The sequence below is a fragment of the Pteropus medius genome, unplaced genomic scaffold, assembly GCF_902729225.1.
Source record: "Pteropus medius unplaced genomic scaffold, Ma_sr-lr_union100, whole genome shotgun sequence".
In the NCBI taxonomy this organism is placed as follows: Eukaryota; Metazoa; Chordata; class Mammalia; order Chiroptera; family Pteropodidae; genus Pteropus; species Pteropus medius.
The window spans coordinates 21,272,007-21,288,720 of record NW_024350319.1 but is presented as its reverse complement, the minus strand read 5'-3'; the positions used below and the strand labels follow the sequence as shown (position 1 = coordinate 21,288,720).

The following is a 16,714-nucleotide window of genomic DNA, read 5'->3' as shown; positions in this document are numbered from 1 at the left end:
GTGTTTACTTTGATCATTTTTCAACTTCTGTGCCCCAGCCTTTTCACGGAGTACAAATTGCTTTACCAGAGTTATGGGGCTGAAGCCCATGGACTGTTTTTGTAGTCTAGTTGCTGTGGTGATTCTTAGCCTTCCATGAAACTCCATCTCCAGGGAAACAGAAACCTTTGCAGCTGTCTCAACCTTTTTGGTGTTGTATCTGGTGGAGGTCTTCAACGAGTTTGTAGCAAGCCTGAGAGTGGTCAGTTTGTGCCAGGGTAAACAAATACATGGAAAACAGGGCATCTTATTCCGGACACGTTGTATTTCCAAACAAACAGCTCCGTTATCCTTTTCCCAAATTATATGAGGACTTTGAAGTATCTCCAAGTCTGGCTGAAGCCATGGAGCTGTTGTTGGTCATGATGATGATATGAACAAGAGCTTTGGGAGAATGGCTAATGACATTAATAGAGTTACCAGTGGGGAAGAAAGAGGGTGTTGGTAAAGGAGAAGCTTTAATGGGGCTTGTGTGTTCCCAGTGAGGAGAGATTAATTTAGGAAGAGGGTGTGTGCCAACAGTTTGGTGTTTGGAGCACTGTGAGGAAAGCTGTTTTGATTTTAAACTTGAGAGGGGGACAGTATAGACAAGACTTTCCTTCTATAGGAACCAAGAGAATGGAGAAAAAATAGCCATCGTTTTAAGGGGTAGAAGTAATTATAGCTAATACTTAAAGAGCACTTACTATGTTCCAGTCGCTGTTCATATGACATGTTAAATCCTTTGACATGTGATGGAATAGACATCAATATTACCACCGTGTTACAGTTGACGACACTAATACCCATATGGTCTTAACATGCTCAAGGCCCTAAGGCTGGTAAGTGGAGAGCTGAGATTCCAACTGGCTCCAAGTCATTGCTCTTAAACACTAGGTCAAACTGCCTGTTATTTAGAAAGGAAGGCTGAGTGACCCAAAGTATTGGGTTACAAGTGGCTAACTTGTAAGAAAATGTAGATCTTGGAAGAGATTTAATTATGCTTTAAAATATGTTTATTGACTTGTTCATTCATTCTCTCATCATTAAATATTTAGTACCTACTAAGTGCTAGGTATTAGACTAGGCTCTCAGGTGATAAAAGACAAGTCCCAACCTCTCCTCTCAGATAGTTTATATGTGCACAGTTAATTTGATACAAGGAAACAGGTGCTAGGTGCTATAAGAGAAGGGTCAAGAGCATTCCATGGGAAGAGCTTCCTTTCTCTGGGGCACTGATGGCATGAAAGCTTCTTTAAAAGCATGGTACTTTTTCTATGAAGTGAACAAAATTAATCCCATGTGAAAATATGAAAGTGCAATTAATTATGTTAATACATGCCTCTAACCTCTTTCTAAACAGAATTGAGAAATCTAATTTGCTGAGTTTGTGTGTCGTTTGTCCTTGAGAATTTCCAAACCACAATAGAGCAGTATCTCCATTTTATAAACAGCTCTGGTAGGAGTAGGTTCCAGAGTAGCGGATGGAGAGTGCTTCACAATGAGGAAAAGGGTTTGAGAAGGCTTCAGAGATCCATCTTTATAGGAGAGAGTTCCTGTGATGCCTCAAGTGATTACTGTGCAAAGGTCCTGAAATCTGTTGCGGGCCTGTCTGCAACTAATACATAGTTTTTAACTGGAGCAGCGTGTTATGAGTGCTTCACAAGTATTAACTTTTATTTATGCCTCATAACTCTCAAAGATAGGTGCTATTTTCTTGTTTTTTAGATGATACAATAATGGCACAGAGAGGTCAAGAAATTTGCCCAAGGTTACACAGCTAAGGAATTAATGGAGCTGGAGTTAAACTCCGGGGGTTCGGTACAAGTGTCCATGCCCTTAATTATTACACTCTGCTCATTGGTCATATTTTACTTTATGCATCCCATTTTAAGCCATAAGGAATTAATCAAAAAGCAATCTCTTAGGTGCTGATATTCTTGGGATAGCTTGAGGCAAATGTAAGATCCCTCCTCCCCATGGAACATTCAGTCATCCACTGCCCTAGGAGGGTTGGTTCTTATTTTGCACATCATCCATACTTCATTTCTCAGTGCAGACTGGGAACCTTCCATGGTGAGTGGAAAATTAATGGAAGAAGAAACAAAAATCATGTAGTTTTGTCACTTGTTAACGCTGGTTAGAAAGTTTGCTTAAAGATGTGAAATATCTAATGATGACTTTGACTTTATCAGGTTTCTCTTTCTGTTCTAAAAACAGGGATGTTTTAGATTATTTTCCACCTGTCGTGGTCTGAAAAATTTAACTGTTCATCATCTTTTTTTGAGGGAATAATTTTCCTTACACTTTAGAGTTTACAAAGAATTATATTTATAATAAATATAAATTATTTAACCTCAACAATCCTATGTGATTGCTGTGATCTCTTATGGTTAGGGGAGATTTAATTTATTAATTTATGAAAAATAGTGGCTTGTTCAAAGCTAGTTCTAATTTTGGAATCTAGGCTTATAAGCAAGAGGCAACAAGCTCCTCACAGACTCACATGGACAGATGTGACCTGAACCTACCACGGCAGTATTCTGAACTCTTTATGAAATATTAAAGAACTGTCATCACTTCCCTAATAGAAGATTTGCTGTATCCTAGTATCATATTCTTTTGAAATAATAATTGTTGAGAAACATTCTCAAAGACTTTATATACAACTTACTAGATATATGAATTTTTAAAAGCCGATTTAGCAAACTTCTTTAGAGAAGAAATGAATTAGAAGTGAGTGAAGTGATTCTGGACGTCTTAAGAAAAGTATTCAATAAAAAAGTCACGGAATCCCTAGAGTCTAAGGTCAGAAGGGGACTTAGTGGTCATCCAGTCCAGCTTATACTTAGTTTGTGGATTTTGTTTGTAGAATATCTCTGATGAGTGGTCATCCAGCCAATCTAAGTAGTTCAGAAAATTAGAGAGTGGGAGAAACAATAAAATTTATCATGTTGACAGATTTTGCCTGTTTCTTACAGAGAAGTTTGGGTCCAATTTGTCCTGCTGCTTTTGCCTCTCCTGACCCTTGATATTCTCTTCTCTCCCAACACATCTCAGAAATATCTCCCTATTGATGTTGTATTATAATCATCTCTTAATGTGTCTGTTTTTCCTCTGGACTGCGAGCAAATGAGGAAAGATGTGCTGCATCTTACTCATCTTTCTCTGCCAGTAATTGACATGGTGCCTGACATGTTATAGGTATTTAACTAATGCTGTTTGAATAAATGAAAAAAAAAGATGCATAGGAATTACCACTATCTCATTCCAGAACATTTTTCATCACCCCAAAAAGAAACTCCATACCAATTAGCAGTCACTCCTATCCTCCCCTAGCCCTAGGCCGTAGCAGCTACATACTGTAGTCTGTTTTACGTCTCTGGATTTGCTTGCTCTGGACCTTTCATATAAATGTAATAATACATGTGAGCTTTTAGTGTCTGGCTTTTTTCACTTCACATGAGGTTTTCAAGGTTCATTCATATTGTGGTGTGTATGCGTACTTCCATCTTTTTATGGCCGAATAATATTCTATTATATGGATATACCACAGTTTGCTTATTTCACATCACATTTTTATAGAGAGACTTGTCAGTCAGATTTCTTATTTTTGCTTGAATATTATGAGTGGCAGAGAATCTTAATTATTTCTACATGATACTGGTAATTTTTAAATATTTAAATTTATAATCTAAGCCTGAATATTTTATAATGCAGTCCTCCCCCCCTCCCCTACTTCTATTTTTCCCATTTTGGCCTCACTTACTGTTTATTAGTGGTATTTTCAAAGGATGAGTCAGTGACAGAATGGTAGACTATGGTAGTTTTGCTGAAAATGAGAAGCAGAAGACTAGCAACTATTGACTTAATAGGCATTTAAGACTTGATTGAATTGTGAAACAGCTTAAGCTATTTGATCTTGATAGGTTTTAGCTATGTTTTAGATTCTAATTTTCAGAATTAGAAATTTTCTTTAGAGATATATTATGAAGGAATAGCTTATACCTTCCCCATTTGCATGGGAAACTAAGCCTCTGTAATACTTTCAAACTGTTTTTAAACATAGGTGCTCTAGCTATGCACGTGCCTTTTATGTTTAAATATGCTAAGTATAAATCAGAGATTTGAAGCTTATTGTTTTCTCATCTTAAGCATAAAAAAATGAGACTATAAAAAGTTTAGACACAATTAGTATTTTCAAATGTCAAGGCAGAATCTCCTATTTCCCAGTGTCAAGGGAAACAACTTTAATTATTTATTTGGAAACGAGTTGATATCATCCCCTCCTTTTTTTTTCTGTTGCTCTATATATTCACTAATTCTCATTAATATGAATTGGTTTATCAGGGTTTAAATTTGCTGACTGTGTATATAGTTTTTACAGGATCACAGTATCTTCATTATTGAGAAATGAGTGACTGGTATAGTATTAGTTACATAACTTGAAAATCAAGTTTTAGAATAGGTTTGTTTTAGAATTTACATTGTTTCATTCTGAGGTAAAATCTACTTTTAGTCCCTGCCAGTTCTGATTTACTCATAAATAAATGTCAACAGGATTGTCTTTAATCTGAATAAGAAACATTGTTCAGACTTCCTACAATTTAGGTCTTTTGCTTCATTCTTTTTTTCACTTTTTATTTTCCTTTTTCCTCCAGGTTATTAATAAGTGCTTAAAGGATTTTTAAGGCTATCGAGTAACTATAATGAATTTGTTACCAGGTGTCCTACTCTTTATGGTAGCTATGTCCCTTTCCAGTTAGAACAAATGTATTGAACTACTTTTAATGCTGCTTCAAGAAAATAGGAAATTTAAACCCTTCAATGTTGGCTTTAGGAAGATATTATCCTATCTTAGATACCTATCGACTACAGCATGCCAAATTCTTTATGTGTATTTTGGCAACTTTCTCTCTGCTTTCTGCGATCATAGGTCTTACCCTGAAAACTCATTGCAGGACCCAACGAAAAATGATTCTGAGGAGGAAAACAGGCAAAAGTACCGAACTCTAAATACTAAATACTGTAATACTGTAAATGCTGTAAACTGCATTTGCTTTTTTGTGCATTAGGCTGTTCTGACACAGTTCACTGCCTGAATTAAAAACATTTAAAATTCCATACCTCTAAAAGATAGTGGAATGTTTAATTGAAGAAAGTAATGCTTTTTCAGGAAGAAAAATGCTCCCAAAACAATAGAATAGCATCTTCTTCACTTTCGACTTCTGAGTTATTTTTCCCTCTCTCACAATAATCCAAGTAATACTGAAATTAAAGTTCTTCTAAAAACATTTTCTCTTAAAATCATAACCTGGCTGGATGAGACCAGAATACCGTTAGGGGCTGGTATTGTGAATTTCAGGAGTTATTTTTGTTAGAGCTTTCAAAGGAAACCAGACTTTACAGAATTCCCAAGATTTTCCTACCCTGACCAGAATTTAGTTTCCTTAGAGAGTAATTTGGTCTAATCCACATATTAACGGGGAGCCCCTGGAGCTCTAGGTATAATTGGCTTGCACCTCTGCTAATTCCATAGCCTCTAGAAATCCAGAAGAGCGTGTATATCTGCAGATTGCCAGAGCCCTAGAGTTCTCATGGCCATTTCTACTTCCTGGGTTTATAATTCTACATGTGATGTGTCTGAGATACACTTGATTCACTTGTGTTTAAAGCACACCAACATTTGTTCATGAGGCATTCTAGGCAGCCCCTATCACTTGTTTTGATAGCATGAGTTGGAATTTGCTTTTCTTGACTATGTTTTAAAGGCTGTGGAGTCTTAGTGACATATAGTATGATATTCAGGTGCCTGATGGTAATACTAAAGGACAATGCGAAAGTGCCTGTCAGTATTTTCTGACCTGCCATCAGTCAGCAGTGGCCTGCTGAGGCCTCCAGCGGCAGGTTTTACCTCAGCACATACCCACATCCAATATCTGCCTTTCTCTGACTCTCTTCCCCAGAGTGGAGAGCTGTGGGCTACTTTGGGAAGAAAGGGCCAAGGTCCCTGGAATCCCCTTGCAACTCTCCCAGGACCCCTTTAGAGGGTCATGACCTGTTGTGAAATATTCTGTTTATATGAGCTCTTGTCCCTCAACCCCCAACCCAAATTTAGGTCCAAGTATTTTTCCAGGGCATTCAAAATATAGAGCAGAGAGGGCAGACTTATTTCTGTGTCAGATTTCCCCCTCTCCCTGTTTTGTGGTCTTATTAGATGGTATTCAGAGGCTCCCAGGGAATCCTGAATCCTATCCTTAATGGGAAGGAGAGGAATTAGCTTTGGAATTGATTGACTTTGTCCCTCTCATTACGTTAAGTGATTTTAAGATGAAACCATTAGGAAGGAGCTTGATATCATTTGCTGTAGTAGTGTGAAATCTTTTTGATATCATTTGTCATAGCAATGTGAAGTCTTTGACCCCAGTTCTCCTGAGACCAGAGAGAAGAGTCAATTGACTCCCCTGGTGAGGTTAGAGACACTGAGGGGGGCTTCTAGATTCCTTGAATTCAGCACCAACTGATTAATATGCTTCTAGAAATTTAGAGCAATGTAAAAATAATAAGGAAATTTTTAAAAGCTCCAAGTCCACTCTTTCAAGAATATGTCAAGTAAATCTTTTGATACCAGTTTGTAACTGGCAAAAGACAAGCAATGACAAATAAAATGTCAGCCGTAGGGGCTCCTCAGCCCAGAATACAACTTTAAAACACTAAGCAGTGACTACTAACTGCTGCTCCCCACTCTCAGCAATTGGTTGCATATTTCAGATGCATCTGGGGTCAAATTTGAGTTCCTAGAAGTCATATTACCCAAATGTAAGTGAAATTTGCATTCAGCTGTGGTTCCCTCCTAGTGTCCTGAAATAGATTCATATCGCACTGTCTGTATAAATTATGGATGCCTTGTACAAGACCCAGATTCAGGATATTTTCAATAACTACCAATACTGTTACCAAGTAGATGTATCTCCTTACCTCTGAAGAGGGGATAGATAATGGCTACATACAGGCTGGGTGTGATTTTATCAGTCTTGGTTATAGACATACTGCTAGAGTTTTTTTCTTATCTATCTTTGTGTAAACAGACTATTGGATCATTTATTTCAGAGCATTGTTTGGTCTGGTTTTAGAGAACGGGAGTCTCTCTGGTAGTGTTTTGGATGACTTCATTGTTTCATGAGTCCATAGAGGCTGTTACAAGAATCAGAAGTGTTGAAATAGAACCTCACTGAGACGTTAGCAAAATTGGACAACTGTTAGACTCTCTTATCAGTTGTTTCACTCAATTTGCTTTTGTTTGTTTTAAAAAACCTCAGGAGGTACACTTGAAACTTATTGGATTTTGTTAATCAGTATCACCCCCCCAAAAAAAATAATTAATTAATTTAAAAAAACTCAGGGGTAGGGGGTCTAACTAATAAACTTTATAGTAGAAATATCTTACATCTCTGCTATGAATCCTGAGAAATTCAAAACAATTTTCATATGGCACTCTTTCAATAAAGAGAGTAGGGTTTTTTTCCTTTCCTGTAAGAAAGTACATAATTCGTTTTCATAACGTGATTTACAGAGTTTGAAACAATATGTAGTTCTTGCTTATTAATGATGGTTTTTGGAGAACTGAGAGGTCTTCACCTTAACAGGGTCTAGAGAAAGTTGTCTTTGTTTTCTGGTAATAACATGGGCAAGGGAGGACATGCTTCCTAAATGGGAGATAGGAAGGTTTCGTATCCACTCGGAGGCTTTATGCTCCTTAGAATTGGCCTTGACTTTGGTCAAAACTGTGTTCAGATTCTCCAGGAAAGTACCGAGAAAAGATTTACTTTGAATTTCTTTATAAAGTAGGAGAAATACATTAATTACATCTAATAGGTTGTTGAAGTGCATAGATAATCTCAGCAGATCTAGTATAAATAGATGTCATAGGACAGATTAGACCAATTAGCTTTCCTTCATTTAGGGGAGGGTTCAGCAATCTAAGTGTCTACATATGGAATGTGACAGATCAGATTTACTTGCATTTTTTCACACCATTAGGAACACTGAAATTCAGCACTGTTTGAGACAAACATGATTAAAGCAGAAACTCTTGGATTAGGCCTTATGATTAAAAGAGATCACTGAAGCCCCAGAAATTGCATGTGGAAGTTTTTTAGTTCTAAGGTGTCATCTATTAAGTTCTTTCCCTGAGAGGATGACATCTTAAGACCAGAACTATAATTTCTAGTTTAGTTAGATGGAGTCTTTTTGTTTGGTTTCTATTTCTGTTGTTATAATTTTCCTGCTTTTCTACAATGAATTCCTTAATCTGGGTTAATGAGTATTTAACATGGAGTTCATGGGCCTGGGGATGGTTGTATTTCCCTGACATTGTCTGCAAAATTGATGTGCATATGAATATTGTGTGTGTGTATATGTGTGCATGTGTATGGAGAAGGTTTATATCTTGCATTAAGTTCTCAAATACTGTATAATTCCCAAAGGTTAAGAAGGCACTAATTTAGAGACTAGTCATTGTTCCTTCATTTGGTGGTGTATCTCCTTTAGCCCCATGAACCTTCACAGTCACATGACCCCTAGGTTGAGTTTGGTATTACTTATGGAGCCCATGGACTAAGTGATGACCCTTATTTTTATGTAAATTTTACACTGGATTGAGAGTCAACTCTTTACTGTTTGGATGATCAAGATGGAAATTATCGGATACCGTTTGTATCATTTTCCCATGGGCTGTTTCTTTGTTGCAGTCTGCCTTAGCTCTGATCTTTAGGCCATGATCATTGGACAATAATCTACCTATGAAAAACTTCAGCAGTATGCTCTTTGTAACTATAGCCTATCCTGGGCTGTAATAGATTCTAAAGAGGAATTTTCTTTTTTCTTTCTTCGTTTCTTTGTTTCTTTTTGTTTGTTTGTTTGTTTTTTCAGCCTGAGAAAAATTAGTTACCTGAGCAGGAATTCTTTTAAGAGATATCCAGGTATGTTCTCCCCACATTTTCGGGAGCTTTTATATCTTCATTTTTTTGTTGGTTGTTTTCGGTTGCCCTTTATCTTCCCTTCGGAAAGATTTACTCAAGTGGAGGAAGGGTAGAAGAGGAAGGGTGCTGAGGGATGAGGTGAGCAGGTACTTGGGGGACTTTCTGTTCCTGCCAAATGATCTTTAAACAAAAAGTATCGAGTATTTTCCTTTTAATTTCCCATAGTGTGAATTCTTCTTTGCCAAATGGTTCTGGGGCTTTGCCTGGGCCCTGTGTGCCAGAGTCGAGGATTCATCTTGGCCAGACATTGCCACATATTGAAGAGGGAGCCGTTTCCAGGAAAGCTCAGAGAGCAGTGGCTCCTAGGAATCCCTCCTTGATTGTGTGAGCCAGGCCTCGACACTTTTGACCATCTGGAAAATTTTGGATGCAAGCACCAATATCTGTCTCATACATATTTTTCTTTTTATTTCTTAAGTTTTAAAAAAATTCTTGCTTATTTGAAATATGTATTTATTACTATTTTATCTGCGTGCTCCAAGAAGAACTGTATGCTTGAAGACTGCAAAGAAAATCATCAGAAAAAGAGTTGACGCACCCTCTGAGGATATATATTGCTATTTTTTATGCTATTATAGTGCTCAGTAAACAATTTTGGAATGAATAAATCTGGAAACTTTTTACGGACACATACTATTAGTGACAGAGTGTTTCTTTTTTCAGGTGCTCTTGAACAAGTGACGATTTCATCTCTCCTTTCCGCACTCTATATAGTGTGTGCTTTCTGTAGTGTGCATCTCTCTGTTTCGTTAATGCTGCAGTTTGAATCTTTGCCACTGCTCTGTTTCTACAGCCTCTCTTGTTTACAATGATGGTCAATCTGTTTATTTCTAGAGGCAGATAAGATCTCTAGAATGCTGTGAGGTAGAGTCTGTGTGACCAAGGAACATTTTATTTTGTTGTAGCTGTACTTGACATACTGTTCATTAGTACTCTGCTTTTAGTACTATTCCTATGCCAAATAGAAAAATATGATCCTAGCTGTCTTGTAGAAATAGCTCATGGTAGTTTTGAGTACTGTTCATGTTTTATTTTAAATTTTCTATAAATTGGCTACCTAAATCCTTTTGAACCTATTAATATATTTATCCTTTTTTATCTTTTATGTAACATAAATTTATGAATTTCTTGTGATAAATCAATCATTTAAAAATGATCTACTCTGTATTAATCGTAGTATTAAACATAAGACATATCTTTGCTTATTGAGTCTACTTCGGAGATTAAGACATACACTCAACAGTCAATGAATGAGATGGTACTATATACTATAATGCAAATTATTCATAGAATAAAATACTTATACTTTTGTGGCATTAAAAATTAGAAAATTAAATATCCAGTTGGCATTTTCTGAGTGACTACCATGTGCTAAGGCATGGGTTTTGAAATTTAAGTAGAGTTTAATGCCTTATTATCAATGACCTGAGAGTATACTGCGGTAAGTGACACTGGTGTCACATAGGCATAAAAAATAGAGATACTTAAGGATCACAGTGGGACAGCAGCCACTCGGAAGATGTAAAGCAGTCCAACTTTGAGTGCTCTGTCTCTGATGATTGTATAGACTGAAGGCATAGATCTAGACCATTTAATCCTCCTAAGGATTGTGACTAGGATGTATTATTAGTCCCGGTGTATCACTCAGTCTGTGTCTTTCTAGCTAAAGTCCTTTTCTGTCCTTTTCCTCCCTTAACACATTATGGTGTTCTTTGGGGAGTTCACTTTGTTTAAATATGTGATTCTTGGGTCTCACCTCACCCCTCTGTACAGAAAGCCAGTGTGAGACATGCCCCTGTGAAAGCATCTATTCAGTATTCCGTTTCCGACTTCTGCTGTCCCATGTTGATGCCGATTGACCATGGTTCATGTGCTCCAAGAAGACATTGTTGAACCCAGTTTCCTGCCGTCCTCACAAGTGCTTTCTGATGGTGCTAGTGATGACACTGGTAACCCACACTAGTCCTTGATCCGCTATCAAAATTGGCCACAGTCTCCTATCCAGGCTCATGGTTTTCTTCCCTGTTTTTTTAATTAATTTATTTTTTTCCTTTTCAACTGGGGTTGTTACAATCAGTTTTTATTCTGTGTGTTCTCTGTGCTTCATTTCTTTGGAAAACCCCTTCGAGCTAATAGCTGGGATGAGAAAAGCACTGGCTGCTCTCCTTGGCAGTCCCTGTCCCTTAGCTTTTGACACATCTTTGGCAGAACTCACTTAACTTTATAGAGGTTGGAGCTTACCTGGAAGAGAAGAAGGTCATCATCTGGTGATCCAGGATGACGCATCCTCAGGGGTTCTGGACTCCAGTTTTCAGCTTAGTCATTTGACTTGAAGGATAAGACACCACTGAGGGAAGGTAACTTTTATTCTGCCTTTACCAACTTTGAACACAATGTGTTTTGTTTGTGTTCCACTATTACTGGGAGCTGAATCATGTTTTAGTTGAGATTAGTGTAAGTTGACCATATGATATAACCATTTTTGTAGTAAAAAAAAAAAGGTCAATTATTGGCAATGTCATCTAGTTCAACCTTGTATATCTTATCTATGAATCTAAACTAGCTTATTGCTTGCTTCCATTAATGGTAAACTGTGAAAAAGTATTCCAGATGCTATGTTAAGTGATTTTAATGGAAAGTCAGTGCTAAGATTCCTCTTTCTCTTGCTTCCTAGGTCACTCTGCACCTGAATCCCATCTCCTCAGTCCACATTCACCACAAGCCTGTTGTGTTCCTGCTCAACTCCCCACAGCCCCTGGTCTGGCACCTGAAGACAGAGAGGCTTGCAGTTGGGGTCTCCAGACTTTTCTTGGTAGGTGTTCGAAACCTTCCCACAGTGATCCTGAGCACAAGGATATAATGACCCTAAAACTTTGCAAGTCTTTTTAAAAGGTTTATTTCATTGAAATAATACCAGAGTCCACAGTGTGTTAAATTGGGAGTATGTTTTAGTGATATTTGGATGGCACAGATACGCTTTCACAGAAAACAAGCACCACGGTGGATGGAGAGAGAGTTAGGTCTAGTTTGTGTGTTAGAGCAAGACCTGCAGTCATACTCTGTGTGGCCTGAGCTTTGGTCTCAACTCCGAAGCCCTCCCCCCCACCTCAACTTTTTGCGGCATCATGAGCAATGTAAATATTGTAAATAGCCACTAGGTGTGTGGTCTCCTACCACAAAATAAATGCACGCAAACTCACTCTGTTTGTATATAACACAGACCTAGTTTCTGATATGAGGATCTGTTTGTTGAGAAAGTGACACAGTGCGCTCCAAATGAAAACATTTGTATTTTATAAAAAAGCTGGAACCCAGCTCTTATGGAAAGATCCAAATATTACCTACTATTTGTAAATCATGTCCTTTTAAGTTTGCCAGAACATTCAAGTTTGCTAGTTGTGGAGAAACTGATGGGTTGTTTGGATGGAATTTTTGGGGTATGACATCATGTCTGATGATGAGCAACACTGCACTTCACAGTGATAGCTCACATTGTCTATTGCTAGAACTACATGCTAACGGCCTAAACTGCAGAGCGTTAGGCTTTTAAACCTCTCTTGTCCACAAGCATTCGAAACAAGAAGAGACCTCAGTTAATAGTTTTTCTCTTGCATAACGAATAAAATTTTCCTAATTAAATTATCTTAATCTACATCTGTAGCCTCTTGTCACTTGTATTTGAAGAATACTTATAAAAATTCAGTAGTACCTGTTAAGTAAAGTAAGAATCCATAGTTAATACAGTTAGTAAGTAGAAAAATAAATGAGTAAAAAGGGTAGAAGGAGAAGCTCATCTTTATAGTAGAATGCCAATCAAATAACGTAGAAGTAATGATGGAGTTAGAAAATTATCATTTTGCAACTGTCATAGTAAGTTGATTATGCAAGAGTCATTAATAGGTGCTAAAGCTAGTGGAGGTGGCTTAATGACAAAAGAAAAAATCAGTAACTATATGTAGTAGAGATGCCCAGTAGTACCTTAACCAAGAATCAAAATTAACATCAATACGGTGCAGATAGCCATTGTGATCTTTTAGATGTGATAACCTGAGAATAAGCACAGCGTCACTTATGTAGTATTTTAGCCAAAAAAATGCACATAGCCTGAATCTAATCATGAGGAAACATTGGAGAAAACCAAATTGAGTGACATTCTATAAAATAACTGGCCTGTGCTCTTCAAAAATGTTAGTCATGAAGACAAAGAGAAGCTGAGGAGAGCAATTCCAGATTACAGGAGACTCAAAAGACGCATGTGATCCTGAACTGGATCCTCTTGGGTAGGGAGCGGGGCCATTGCTAAAAAGAACATGATGGGGATAAAAGGCGAAATTAGAATTGGCCTGTAGATTAAAGTAGTGTATCGATGTTATCTTTCTTGAATTTAATAATTGTACTGTTATATAAGAGAATATCCTTCTTAGGAGACATAATACACTTAAGTATTAAGGGATAAAGGGCCAAAGAGTTCAGAAAAAAATCATACGATGTATAGATAGAATAATAAAGCAAATGTGGCAAAATGTTGAAACTGGGGAATCTAGTTAAAGGGTATACAAAGCTTCTTTGTAATATATTTGCATTTTTGTAAATGTGAATTGATTTCAAAATAAAAAATTTTAATTCGAAAGTACGTTTATAAGGTAGGAGTTACTAATAAATTATAGCTTTTTTTTTTAATTGAAACTCTTATTTCTCCTAAATTAAAAAAGGCCAAAAGTCAGAGTTGCTGTTATTACTATTACCAACACATTTATTTAGCACTTACTATATTCTAGATATTACACTAAGTTCTCTCACAGTAACCTAATGATGAGGTGGGTATTTACCCCATTTTAAAGATACATTTACAGATGAGGAACTAAGACTCAGTTAGAGAGGTTAATTAGTGACCCAAATCAAACAACTAAGTACTGGCAGAGCTGGGACTCAATACACATAGGATTTACTCTACAAACTCTTACGGTAAATTGGCTCCCTTCATACTCATAATCATTGTTAATTTCCTTTTATTAAAATTATTTGTGATAGTGAGACTAATGGTCGTGATCATAAGGTCATATGCACATTTAGTCCTTATAGTACAGAGCTGTGCTGTTCGTTACTGTAGACACCAGCTATGTGTAGCTATTTAAATTCATATTAACTACAATAAAAAAATATAGTTTCTTAAACATACTAGCCATATTTCAGGTGCTCAGTAGCTACATGAGACTAGTGGCTACCACATTGGACAGGTTATGGAGAGGTTATGAGTGAAGGCTTTGCGTACCCTGGTTTGAATACAAGCAGTAACCCAAGGCAGATTATTTCATTTCTCTAAGCCTGACTCGCCTCGATTACAATGTGGGAATAATAATAGTCTGTACATCATGGGATCGTTATCTTGATTAAATGAGATTACTTGTAAAATGTTTAGTACAGGGACTGGCACCAGTAACTTTATGGACATTACCTGCATTTTTGTTGGTATTTATAATTAGTCATAGTAAAGAACACTTGGGAAGGATGTTGAATTTACATTTCTAATTATGAAACATTTAGCTTGGTTGGCCCCAGATTGAAAGGAGTTCCTATTTCTGTGGGCTGTAGGTCCAGATGAAAAGTGGGGGTCACATGGATCATAGTTGTACTGGTCACTTTCTGGATTCCTTCATCAACCTGCCATTCCTTTGGGTTTTAAGGGAAAGTATCTTACTTCTAGTTACTTATTTGCTTTAATTTTGTTTCATATCTGATAAGAATTGCCTCTTCAGTTTAAGACGTACTAACAATGAAAAAAAAGGAGACAGTTTTAGTAAACAATTTAACATCAACCCTATTTGGAGTTAATCCCATGTAATTAGATTGCAGATCAGAGGATGCACCTAAAATTACCAACATGGGAGGCAGCATTGGGAGAAGTCAAGGATTTCAATTCTGGGACACCTGAACTCTGCCTTATTGTCCAGCAGGCTGAATTTAGGGAAGGTGGTTTTCTCTTCTCTGTACTTTTCTTCATAGCCAGGAAGAGATGGTAGAACATCTGTTGTTCATTCAGGTTCTCATATCAGGAGTTAGCAAGTGATGCAAATTCTGTCACAAGCTAGGCAGCTTTCCCTAACAGAGTATATGTACTGAAGTGAAGAAAGCAAGGCCCTCTTAGCCTGAAATGACAGCCATTGCAGCAGAGAGACCAGCTGCTGGATAGAAACCCAGTAGTTTGTTCTATTGATCTACTTATAGTAGTTAAGAGTTTAAGCTTGTAGATAAGATAACTAAATTATTTTGCATAAAGTATTTCATCTAAACACTTCAGAAGGCCCATGAAATCTTTGGAAACTGTGGCTTAGCTGTTTCTATCACTGTATTCTCCAAGGTTAGAGAGCTTAGAGGAGCTGAAGAGAGAGGGTAGGTCTCTTAACTCTTAATTTAAGACACCTATGTCCTTACTTCTTCCCTGATAGCCTGCTGAAGGATTTGCATTACTGACTTAAAACTATCTTTACTTTCTAGGTAGAATTATAATAACTTTAAGGTTTGTTTGTTTATTTGTTTGTTTAAGTAGGGTGGTGAGAAAAGCTCAAGTAATGGTATATACTCATCCATCAGGATGATCTTTTAATTTAAGTCAACATGTCTGCATTATTATAACTGCCCAAATTAAAAAAAGAAACCTTTTATAATTAGTTAGCAGGGCTTTATGTTACTCAGAATGTCTCAGCCACCCATGAGGGTGACTAAAAGCATTATACAGCAGGTCCTCAAACAACGTTGTTTCATTTAACATTGTTTTGTTATAACTATGGATAAGGGGAATAAAAGATTCCCATCCAAGGCCGCTGTCTGTGTGGGTTTTCTCCAGGTATTCCAGTTTCCTCCCACATCCCAAATATGTGCACGTGAGGTGAATTGACATGTCTCAGTTGTCTCAGTGTAAGTGAATGTGGGTGTGAATGGCCCTGCAATGGAAGGGCATCCTGTCCAGGGTGGATTCCCCACTTGCACCCTGAGCTGCCAGGATAGGCTCTGACCACCCATGACCCTGATCTGGAACAAGTGAATTGGAAAAGAATTTTTTTTACTTGTTTTTATTAATCTTTCTTAAATGTATCTATAGCTTGCATTTATTTCAGTGTTTAATATTGGAAGTGTTTTTGGGTCTTTATTTAGAAGTTTGATGTTTATGTGACCAGAAAGATGCCATGGGAACTTAACTCTTGTTTATGTAAATTAGCCTACGGTAAAATTGGTTTCGTTATGTGTTGTTTTGCTTAAGAGTTGGTTTTGTTGTACATTGTTTTCCAAGAACCTATCGAAGACATTAAATGAGGACTTATTGTACTTTAATACTGTCTAATAAAAGTATTTTTTTTTTCTGTTAAATTGCAGTCCTCATGATTCCACAGTGCAAGCAAAAAGGGAACGTGTCAGGCAGGGAGAAAGTGGTGTTGAGTTTCCTCTGCGAGGCAAGTGTAGTTCCTTTATCTGGTTGTTCTAGTTACCTAGGAAATGGGACTAGGATAAAGAGTGATTGTTTCAGGCTGAGTCTCAAGTAGTGGATCCAAGTATAAGTCATCACACACACACACACACACACACACACACACACACACAATAGAGTTGTCACAGCTTTGTAGTTTTTCTTTTGCAAGGTGTCTAGATGGCCCAGAGAA

At 37.2% G+C, this 16,714-nt stretch overlaps 1 protein-coding gene across 1 annotated transcript in view; it reads left to right on the top strand.

Annotated features, from left to right (window-relative positions):
• TGFBR3 (transforming growth factor beta receptor 3) overlaps positions 1 to 16,714 on the top strand; it is a 179,380-nt gene that overhangs the window by 95,754 nt on the left and 66,912 nt on the right. Inside the window, exon 4 of the mRNA XM_039838819.1 lies at positions 11,734 to 11,871. Coding sequence (XP_039694753.1) covers positions 11,734 to 11,871 — 138 coding nt within the window. The remainder of the gene's footprint in view (positions 1 to 11,733; positions 11,872 to 16,714) is intronic.